The sequence below is a fragment of the Eretmochelys imbricata genome, chromosome 10 (assembly GCF_965152235.1).
Source record: "Eretmochelys imbricata isolate rEreImb1 chromosome 10, rEreImb1.hap1, whole genome shotgun sequence".
Lineage (NCBI taxonomy): Eukaryota > Metazoa > Chordata > Testudines > Cheloniidae > Eretmochelys > Eretmochelys imbricata.
Window position 1 is genome coordinate 65,520,014 of NC_135581.1, and position 12,159 is coordinate 65,532,172.

The 12,159-nt window shown below is 40.9% G+C and overlaps 1 protein-coding gene across 1 annotated transcript in view; it reads right to left on the reverse strand.

The window, feature by feature from the left end:
* LOC144271150 (NAD(P) transhydrogenase, mitochondrial-like) overlaps nucleotides 1-9,771 on the reverse strand; it is a 62,154-nt gene extending 52,383 nt beyond the window's left edge. Inside the window, exons 1-3 of the mRNA XM_077828293.1 lie at nucleotides 9,633-9,771; nucleotides 1,821-2,050; nucleotides 824-1,041 (exon numbers count right to left, since the gene is read on the reverse strand). Coding sequence (XP_077684419.1) covers nucleotides 824-1,041; nucleotides 1,821-2,050; nucleotides 9,633-9,771 — 587 coding nt within the window. The remainder of the gene's footprint in view (nucleotides 1-823; nucleotides 1,042-1,820; nucleotides 2,051-9,632) is intronic.
* Between the last annotated feature and the right edge of the window lie 2,388 nt (nucleotides 9,772-12,159).

Sequence of the window (12,159 nt, forward strand, 5' to 3'; positions counted from 1 at the left end):
ATTTATCACAGAGTCAATGGTATTTAGAACCACATGTGTTACAGTGGATTGACTGAAATAAGTTTTCTTGCCCACCTGCAATAAGTATCATTCTAAGACAATTTATGTATTGTCGATCTGAGAAAGAAAACAGCACCAGTTTTAAGGCACTGGCATTTACATAACAAGGGAAACACACCATTCTAAAAGCCAGTGATGTCCAACCTGCAGTCCTCAAGGCCCTAAATCAGTAGTGTCCAACCTTGTCGGCCTGAGTGCCAGAATATAAAGGGGCCATAATCAATACTTTGGGGCAGATTCTATACCCTTTGCACCTTGCTCCCTACAGTCCCTTGTGAAGAGGGCATGCAAGGGATGGGAAGGGAGTATCTGGAGCACATTGTGCTCCAGTTCCTCCTAGCTGGTGCATGGTCCCTTGAGGACCATATTCAGCTGGCACCGGTTACAGCAGCCTGGGGGTTTGCTGCTCTAATCTATGATTGGTCTGGGACAGAGAATCAGAGAACTGTAACTGGTTGCCAGCTTCTCTTCCTTTTCTCCTCTTCTGGGCTGCCCTGGGTGCCTGTGAATGATAGAGACACCATAAGACAGAGCTAGCCAAGCCCCTATCCTGTTCTTTTGGGGCTCCTATAGCCCAGCAGAGAAGCAGACAATGGAGTAGCCAGCACTTCTCTATCTCCCCTGGCATGCAATAGAGAGCAGGGTTATGTAAAATCACATGTGTAGAATGGTGCTCACAGGAACAGACAGACACAAGGCTACACCGGATGCCTTCAATTCAAAGATAACATTCATGAATAAAATTCATATTCCATATCCTCACCCTGCAATGTTGGCCATCGAGCTTAAAGCATCATATCCTTGAGCAATAGTGACTCGAGGAACTTGGTCCATTGCCAAAACTGTGGCTTTGCGCTGAGCAAGTTTGCCTAGGAGATCTGGGTTCTGAGCAGGGTAGATAAAGCTGACAAGTGTTGCATTCTCCTTGAGCAAAGAAGCCTCATGCACTCCCAGCACTTCATTAAAACCTGGGGCTCTGACCTTAGACACAAAACATACCACACATTTTACTTTTTTAGTTAAAAGAAGTTCAGTCTGATGATTTAAATTAAATTTTTGGAAACTGAATTTATTAATAGTATTAATAAAACACATGGAACCTTGTGTCTTCGGCTCCCATGTCTCTAACGCAGATCCCTGTGCCCTTGTGGAGTCCTATTTTCTAGAGCAGTGTTTCTCAACAACCAGTCCATGGACTGGTGCCAGTCCCTGAGATCTCCCTGACACAGTTTAGGAAGGTAGCAAGGAAGTCCCCGGTATCAAAAAGGTAGAGAAACACTGGTCTAGAGGTAGCAGGTCCTGATGAAGAACCAGGGTTTTAGATCAATGGTAGTAGACAAAAATGGGTTAAATGCATTTCTGTCAAATGCTCTTCATCCCATTGAGCAAGTAAGTGATTTACATTATCTGGGATGGAACAGAATGCCAACAATCATACCATAACTGGTGTGAACTGGAGTATATATTGAGCAATATCGGAAACTTAACCCTCCCATCAAAAAACAGAAATACAATGCATGCCTAATAGGTGTGAAGCAGCTATTGCTGCAAAAGCTGTTGATACAAAATACTGTACCAACTATATTACTGGACACATATAAGATTATGCTTATCATATGATTTAATGCCATAGATAAGTTGTTTTACTGATTTGATTTCATGCTGAAATTCTGATTTTCTTAAAATCAAGAGTCTCTTCTGACTTTTGCATACTGTCATTGGAATAAATATATATGATTCATGTCAGATGCTAAACTTGCCTTTAAAACAATATCTGAGCCAAATACAGTTTTCAAGTCATTGATTTCTGCTCCAGCCTCTTTGTATTGCTCATCAGAAAACTTTGCTTCTTCACCAGCTCCATGTTCCACTTGCACATTAAAGCCTTGTTGAACTAAGGCCTGGACACCGGCAGGAGAGAGTGCCACTCGCTTCTCATTTTTGCATGTTTCTTTGGGGATACCCACAACTAGATCCTTGTAGCGAATTCCTAAGTAAAAATAAAGGAAAATTGTTATTTTTCCCAATTCATGTTCGTTGGATTGTTGTTTGTGGCATAAGGGGGAAGAGTTTCAACAGCACAAAGGGTATTTCAGCATCCAACTCCCAATGGAACTCAATAGAACTGGCGTGCCCAACTCCATTAGGCACATTAGAAATCCCAGCCGAAGGACCCAATCCTGTACACCTTTACTCCCACAAGTAGTACTCAGTAGGAGTAGCTGCGTGAGGAAGGGTGACAGGACTGGGTTTGTGTTTTTTGTAACTGACACAGAATGCTACCAGATGAAACATTCTGCTGTTAACTTTTTTATAGTGCATTTTTCCACAAACACATTCACGGATGCTAAAAGGATAACAAATTAAAGTTTGGTTTATAAAACCCTTGGCTGGGATACTGCTTACACAAGTTTTCATGCTGTTTACCCTGAAAAAGGTGTGGACTTGACCACAACAAATGAAGTGACAACCTCAACTCCACTCACACATGAGGTGGAAAAACCAAAAATAAGACAGCAGCATGAGGAGAGGAAGTTTTGTTTTTCCTGGCTTCATATGTGAGAGAACTGTGCTTGTTGACAAAGAGGCAAGGACATATTGTGAAACAGTCTAAGGGCTATCACTGTAGATTTTTAAGGGTCTGATCCAGCCAGCATTCACAGTTGTAGTTACAGTGCTCAATAAATAAATGTTTTCAGGATCAGGCCCTAAACTATCATCTATATAGTGCCCAATCCTATTGCCACTAAGTCAATGGGAGTTTTTCCATTGACTTCAATGGAGCTAGACTGGACCTTTTAAGGCTCAGATTCACTCTGTGTGGCAGACGGGTGGGGGAGCAACACAAGGAATATGTATCACTTAAGTCCCACTTAAAGCCTCAAGACAGGATTTCAGTGGTGCATGGACCTGGTGCTGGTCCTATGCACAGGGGTGAATTTAATTCTTGATGGCTCAATCCTGTAAAGTCCTGAACACCAAGTCCCACTGGGAGTTGAGTGCACTGATCACTTCACAGGAAGCCCAGCACCTTGCAAACCTTGATCCCACTGAAGACAATGACAAAATTCCCAATGACATCAGTGGGACCACGCCCTGGCCCTAAGCTAGTAGACTAGAGTAAAATCCTTTCCCCATTCCTCCACCGTCTTACATGAGTTGTGTTTCTGTAGCCTAGAACTCTTCCTTACTTCTCAAAGCAGATCATACACGCCTGTTGGTTCACAAGGGGTTAATATGGTGCAAGTCACTGAAACTTTGTGACCCCACAATTTAACTGGCATTATACAAGCTGTACATTAATAACTAATGTAGATGCACAAACTTAAACATATGTTTGCCTAAATGTACACTGACAGTTCAGTGGCAGACAGCACTCTGTGAGGTTACCCGGACAGAGCTGACACATGCGGCTAGGATATTTCTTGTAAGAACATTCTAAACAAATCTCTTCAGTGCTGAGATGATATTTTGCTTAAAAGGTGTGATATTAATGCAAAGCTGTACACAAGCAGGGAATGACTATAAAAAACCCCAAACAAAAGAAAACAGCAGTGAGTAGCTTTGCTCAGTGGCACATGTGCAGGACCAGGCCCTGAAACTGCAACAGAAAATACCCTTTTACTTTTTAATTAAAAAAAAAAAAGCTTTTATATTTGAGTCACACAAAAAAAGTCATTACGGGACGATATACATAACGAACACAATGAAAGTGTTTGTAAGTGTACGAAGAGGAGAGAATCATTACAGCTAAACCAAAAATCCAACACAGGCATGGTTTAAATTAGCATGACATAGGAAACCAATATGGCACAGAAGATAATCATCTAAGGACTCCATCCTGCTCACCTGACTCAAGTGAGTACGCCCAATGAGGTTAGATGGTGCCCTAAGGCACAAATTTGAGCTGGGGTGGTGTCTAAATTGCCCCACTGCAGGAGGCACTGTGCCTCAGAGAGCCCTCCATGAAAGATGACATATATGTAGAGACTGTGGGTCAGAGAATGAGCTTACAGAAATGTGGTATTATACTAAAATAGTGGCATACTATATTTCTAAAAGGAACAATCATTTAGCATTAGAATAAAGTGCTTTCTGTCAAACTCAGATTACTTGATTTTAGATTTTGGGGTTATTTTTCAGTTTCATCTCAAGTTCACTAGTACATCCCCAAAGTTGCTCACATGCATTTGCAAGAATACTTTTCCAGCACTCCCCCTGCCACACATAGGTGGTGGAGTCCACTACTGTGAAAGAATATTTATACATGAAATACATTTGAACAAAGATTCTTGGTATATGAAAATTTCATTGCGTGCATGTGCAGCTCTTAGTACTGGAAAAGTGTGTAGGCAGAAATTGGAAGAATTTACGCAGACATCCCAGGCTTTAGGGAGGAGAGATTGAATGTGTTAGGAATCAGGGCCTGCAGCAAAGCCTAATGAGCATAGCTGATTTGTAGTAGGCTACCTGATTGGCTACACTGCCTGATTGACTGAAAGAGTCAGCAAACTGGTTCTTAAGCCCAGCAGCCACTCAAAGGACTTGCTCATGGATATAGGAACTTCCTATTTGCAGAAAACTATTTGCTAACTTCCTATTTGCAGAAAACCGAACACCCTTGCCCTGCCCTGCCCCTTCCATGAGACCATGCCCCTGCCCTGCCTCTTCTGAGGCCCCACCCCTGTTCACTCCACCCCCCTCCATCACTTGCTTTCCCCCACTTGCTCATTTTCACTGGTCTAGGGCAAGGGTGCCGGAGGGTGAGGGCTCTGTGGGGGCCAGGGATGAAGGGTTTGGGGCACAGAAGGAGCTCTGGGCTGGGGCAGGGTGTTGGGATGTGAGCAGGGGGTGAGGTAGGAGGTTGGGGTGTAGGAGGGAGCTCTGGGCTGGGGCAGGGTGTTGGGATGTGGGGTCCGGGCGGTGCTCACCTCAGGCGGTTCCCGGAAGCAGTGACATGCCTGCATTGCAACTGGACTTTTAATGGCCCGGTCAGTCGTGCTGACCAGAGCTGCCAGGGTCTCTTTTCGACCGGGCATTCTGGTCAAAAACCAGATGCCTGGCAACCCTGCATGGATGTGATAGCTTCTGTGCCTGCTTGTTCCCAAGACTTGTTCTAGTTCTGTTTCTTCCCTGTTCCACCCCACTCCTGCCTTGTCCCACTCCTGGTAACCTCGTTCTGACCCTGGGTTCTGATTCCTGACCTCTGACTTCAGCTGTGACCCTGGGCTCTGACATCCGGTCTCTGACTCTGGTTCTGACACTGGGCTTCAATTCCTGGCTACCAACTCCTGCCCTAAGTGCTAGGCCTGCTTCCTACTCTGACCATTAGCCACGGTTGGTCATGTGAATTTATATAAGAGCTTTATGCACTGAAACAAACAACCATATAGCAGACTAAAGAATTAGGGAAGAAACATAGGTCCACCTCTAATCTATTTAACAGGACTAACAATTGCTTCAGTAAGGAAATCATAGGTTAGGGTGGGCAAACTTCCTCCTACAAATACCATGGAAATATTCTTCCAAGGTGCTGAACCTACAACTAATAGCCCATACCAAGGCCCTAAAGCCTCTAGGTAATATAATATACACCAATGTATCCAACTGTAATATGAAATACAGTAAGCTAAAATGGCTATTTTATGATAAAATGTATATTCTAATGTGTTATGCCACATCATGCATGCTTTTTCATTAACATGTTATGCTGTGCTGCATATATCGTCATATATGGAAACTCAGATCAGAGCAGCAACATACATAGTGCACTGATTATAACAGATGACAAGATAATTTTGGGGAGATAAAAACAGAAATCCTATAAGGAGTGCGTTTGGTTCAGTAAATCAGCCATCTTTCACTGCATTAGAAGAAGACAGCCTGTATCAGACATCCGCCAAGTCTTCCTGGAAGTGGTAGTTTCTTTTGGAGATTTATGAATGCAAAAGCAACTGCCACAATCTAATCTGCTCTGCAGAACTACAGACATACCCAGCTCATGTAGCTATTTAATAGTATCCCTGAAATCCTTCATTAGTTTTAACTTTTTTGAATTGTTAAAATATATCCAGTACTGAGAATGGGGCAAAAGAAGAGAATTTGTTCACAGTACACTGTACAGCCCTTGCTCAGATACAGCACATACTGTGGCTGCTACATAATCTTCCCCAGTAGTTTCATAAAATACACACAGTATTCCATTAGGACTGACGGGGTAACCAGGTTCATTTTTCACTTGCTACTTGTCCTGCATAAAGGTTCTCTACAGGAACCTAACTTTCTCAGTACAGCTCCACTTGTATGCAGAAAATCACCTGGCTAAGAATCTCCTTTACAGTAATTAACCAGGATGCACACTGTGGGCATTAGTTACACACTTAATACATATTTCTTAGGGGCTATTAAGAAAGTTGTAATCTTTTCTTTCAGTTCCATGGGGATGAGGAGTAGAATAGGTCTTCATGCTAGAACTATCTTTGTATACCCATACATCTTGGTCCAAAGCATGTTTACAATCTCATAAGACCATGGATGAGAATATCTGTGTGTGATTAGCTATCAGACTACATTCCCTTCTGCAGGGTAGGGATATGGGTGACGGGAGTATTTAGCTTATTATTATGGTGTATTTGGTGTACAGAAAATTCTTCCCTCAGGATGGAGAGGACAGATAACTGTAAATCACTGAAAAATCACCCTTGCCAATCCTTCATCGTTAAAACCTCCTCTAAGCTCTCTCCCCCATCTGTATTTGATCTGCTATGCACACTGTTAAGCTTGGACATTTGTTTTTTAGTAGATATTTTCTTCCATACTTCCATTCATTCTCTGCTAATGACGTCACACAGGCTTTATTATTTTATTCCCTACAGAACTTGTTATTTAGATCATGGCTTCATTCTAAACACATATAAAAAAGTCTTTTCTTTCCGATATAAATTCTTCTCTCAGCTGCTTAACAGGGTTACAGTTCTTTGCAACTAGCATTTGGGCCATCCAAATCAAACCCTTCTCCAGAAAATTTAAATTTTCCACAGCCCCACTCAGTCTGGATGTAATTAACAACATTTTAAACCATATCCTTATGTCACATATTTTAAAGTGACCCTGTCAACTTAGTTTAGGACCAACATTTGGGTTTTGTAAAAGCACATACACACATTTTTTTCCCCAAAGCTGACTGGAAATAAGGAGTATTTTTCATAATTTCCTTTAAAATCCATTTAAAAAAACAGACTGGTTATTTAAAGATTCTTTTCTAGGGTTTGTGAACCCAAACTCAAGATCCTCGAGCTAGTGCATGCAATCAAGTAAGTGAAAATGACTTAAAAGTACCCAGAGCAATTTTATTACCTAGGCTGAACTGCAAAAAGCAATCAAATAGCATACACGGGGGGAAGGTTGTTCACATTCTTTCAGCTGCAATAAAGATGTAGTAGTAATAGACAGGTGGATGTTTAAAAACATTGGGTAAAATCCTAGCCCTATTGCAGTCAATGGATTGGCATGTTATTTATTACTTTTCTTGGAAAGAAACTGTTGCCATAGCTTCTTGTGCCCTGGAAAGAGTTGTCAAGAATCACACGTGTAGCTAAAGAGGTAAATATGGGGACTCTGTCAGTTTTTCTCATGTGTAAAATGCTGAAGTGCAATTTTTTGCTTAGCTCCATTAGTATTTATTCTTTGCTAGTTGTTCGTGGCAGCACCTTCACTGTGCTACCTGCTTTTCAGACATCCAAGAAAGGATAATCCCTGCCCTGAGAAGTTCAGTGTCAAGAGGACAGAAAGACAAACAGAGGTTGGGGAAGGGCAACAACAAATGCAGGGGTGGTTTATGCATCGCTTCATTCTAGCTGAACCTGGATATCCAACCATCCACCAAGTTAAATACCAGAATGTCTACTGAAATCCTTTGGGAGTTTTGCCACTGCCTTCAGTGGGAGCAGGAGCAGACTTGAGATGTATATGTTCAAGGGGAAAAATTAAACAAAGTCTACAGTAGTTTATATATATTACTCATTCCTATACACGCAGAGTAAGCAAGGGAAAGCTCTGTCTCTCCAACTCAGATCTAACCTCTTAGGTGGCTGGACACAGAAGTATCACGGTAAATATAATCGGCAGCACATTTCACCTACTTTAGAAAGCTTTCATCTGTCACTCTTATTCGTAGTTTTATTACAGTAGCTCCTGGGAGGTCCCGATCAGGACCCCAATGTCCTGAGCATTGCACAAACTGAAGCCAAGTTCCTGCTAATACCTACAAATATGCTTATCTTTATGAATATGAATAGTCCTGTTGACCTGTGTGGGACTCTTCATATGAACGGGCTAAGATGCTTCCTTCAGTATGAGGTCTTTCAGTATTTATGGTTTATTAAGTTTTCTGCATACTCAGAGCATTCCGAATACAAGATACTGTCGCAACACTCACTCAGGACTACATGCTTTCCGTGTTTCTTTTGATCTGGATACATTCGTGTTTTCTCAGTTTACTTATCGAAATTATGTAAGTATGACCATAAGACAACAATAGCATATTAAATATTGTTTAGTTTTCCCTTACAAGAACAGTAGTTTAGATTTATTTTATGATGTTCCAAAGAATAATTGCCTAACAAGATAATATAAGCAAAGTAAAGTAAACTTGAAGAAGAGCTTAATTACAAAAAGCATTGTTTGGAAATACATACCGGTGGATTGGCAGTTGAGAAATACTTGACAATTCAGTGTACAACCCAACTATCTGTTGTACTCGAAGAAAAGATAACTGGAACATCACAGTACCATCCAAATGATTCACAAAGAAAACATATTGGGAGATTTAGACAATTTTGGCCGAGGTTCTTAGCTACAACCAAAGAGCATAAAGTGCAATGCATGAGAGAGAGGCATAAAGATTGCTTTGTGCACCTGTGTGGACTCCCAATCCTGGGCTGACTATGCATTAGGCTGGTTCCAAGACATAACTAGAAGGCTGCTCTAACTTGCACCAGATAGCAGCTACCCTAAAGCATCAGACAGGCATAGGGAGGGACACTTCAAACATAGCTCCTTCTCCAGCCCTTAACTATTGGCAGTAGATGGATGAATTTCCACAATTTTTTAAAACGTTCTAAAGCTCAGTGAGCTCTTGTGCCTAAACTTAACTTCTGCCTCATAATAGATCATATTCTTCTCCCTTTCGTTCTGGTGTATGTCAATGTAGTTGAGTTCAGAGATTGACCCTGTATATTTCTATTAATAAAAAAATAAATAGAACAACCGCTTTTCAAATTAAGGGCCAGTTGAACATCTGAGTGAATGAAATATAGTGTATTTTTACAAATGCAAATCATTGCTTTTACAAAAACCGCAAAGAAATTAAATTATCTAATTAACCACGTGGAGTATGTGGACATTGACTCTGAAAGTTTAATGCGAGTAGAGATTTTTGTTATACCTGACACTGACCTCCAGATGACCTCTAACAGAAAATAAGCCTCCACAACATATGATCCATTTGAAAATAAAACTACAGCATTATGACAACAGCATCTACATACAGTGAAATCAAATACATATTGTACCTTTTGCTGCCTGTTGATTCCATAAGATTTGGAAAGTTCTAAGAGAACGTTGTCCGGTTGCTGGCTGCAGTGTTCTAGAATTTATACTGTGAAGCCAGGGCACCGAGCAACTGGTGATGCATCGCACTAGACCAGCCATCCCAGCAAATCCAGGGGACAGAACACTCCTCTGTGCCCTTGATGTTGGTCCAGTTGCCCTGTAGATATAAAAGCCTTATTGAAACCAAGTTGCTTGATTAACCCGCCTCAAATCTGTATAATTTTATGTCTAAAAGGTCACTCTATGTTAGGGGCAAGAAGAAAAAAAACTCAGCAATATTCCTTTAATATTACTGTAGAATGACTGAGCCAAAGGTCTTTACATCAGGTGATGCCTGTGGAATTGAAAGCTGATGACTTGCCTAGGCATTCTGCCAGGTCACTGAACCAGCCAGACTTGAGCTAAATTCAAAATTACAAACAAATTGGGCAAAAGCTTGCACTAGATTGTCCTGACTTTTAATTCCGCAGACCAGCATAATTACTTTATTTCCAGCCAGAGTTTACTCAGACTACTCAAAAAAAATCTTACACCACCAGACTGGTATGTGCAAAGGAACAACCTGTTCATACTGAAGAAGTTTCTGCTTTTCATGAAGGACTGCTTACTGATTGAATTTCTGAGAGACATAATAGTGAAGTGAAACAATGGAGTTCCATACTCACACCACATAGCACTACATGGACATAAAATCTCAATAATAGAAGTTAGAACATAACTGGCAAAGGGTCCTTTCTGCACAGTCCATAGATCACTGCTGTCCCTTTAAACTCATTCCCCCACCCCCAAACACCAGTCTACTGACATCATGGCTGCAAATGGTACACGTCATATATTACACTCACACAGGTTCATCAGCCTTACACTGACATTTTTATCTTGGCCGTTTTAATCAGTTTAAAAGCAAATATCTTGGCTTTGTTTTACTTCATTTGGTAGCTGTCAGACAGGAAAACAAACCCCAGGTACACAGTTATTGCAAATAGTAAGATTTGTAGGAGTCATTAGAATTCAGTGCTGGGCAGACTTAGAGAGGGAGAGTGAGTCAGGTTCAAAATGGGAAGTGCAGTTGGTGGTACGTTGCTAGAAACTCAGAGCACATACCTGCAATCCCAGAATTCCTAATCACCACAACGTAACATTCAATATTCTCTGTCCCAAATGCTACATCCTAGTCTCACCCTTGAACCTGACCCCAGGTCTCTGGATGAGAGATTAGGGGGAGGATGCTTTCCTTCATTGATGGTATGAGAGAGCATTGCTGGCCAACCCTAAGCAATCAAAAATCATGAGTCAGCCCCAAAAATCATGAGATTTACCTAAAAAAAAAAAAACCAACCACAAACAAAACACGCACACACAAGATTTCCCCCTGCCACAATAATACATTTTGGGTTCTTTTTATTTGCCTACTGGTTTGGGGGTCAATGCATGTCACATTTTAAAGTTTTTCTCTGCAGCTATGAGGGTTAGAACCTCTTTTTAAATAAAAGCGGAGACTCATGTATTTACATGACTCCTGGAAATGAGGCTTTAAGGAAAAGAACAAATATTGTGCAACTTATGATAAAATTGCTAGAGTTAACAACACTGAATTCTCTGGGGATGGGGAAAAAAAAGGGAAGAACACCATTCCATTACAGCTCCCCTATCTGAATCGTGGCTTTACTTTAGACATCTACACTAGATTGACATGTGAGTAAATGCACCAAGCTTTACCTTCCTCACTCCAGCTCCAGAGTAATCATTCATTCTCAACCAGCAAGCAATCTATTTAATGCATCCCAGTGCACAGCGCTAGGTTCTAAAGAATTTCAGTCCCTTTTCTTCTTATTGGACAATAGCTTTAGGGAAACATTCCCCCTTAGGCCCTTTTTCATTCCACTTCAACCGGGTGCGGGAAGTGAAGGGCCCTGTGTCTTTCAGCACTGATCTTTAATGCTGCTAAGATTGGGATATGGATGTGTTTCCATTATACACTTCTATTTCTCCAGTGGTTTACAGAGTTCAGTCAGGCTGAAATTAAATTAAATTAAATTGTACAGGACATTAGTCCATAATGCAGGCCAGCAGCTTTCAGTAATGAAAAAAATACTGAAATAAGTGATTACTGTACAGTAATTACTACTTCTCATACCACTAACACATTCTGTATGCAGTTACATGAAAAATTATTTAAATTGTTAAGATTAATTAACCACATAACCCACACCCACCACCCTGAAAATTCAGAGTTAAAAACTTAGCAACTCCTTAAATGATAACTGCATTATGATGAACCATTTGTTCATACACACACACCAGGCAATGTGAAATATCATTAGGCAAATGGATTTTGCCAAGGTGGCTTAACTGTGTGGAGAGCTATATACATGTCATAGACTAAATTTAGTTCATCAAAATATATGGTTCCAAAATTTGGTTTTTGTTAAATTATACATAAATCATGTATTAAAGCTTAATTTTTCACAATATCCTTCTTCTGAG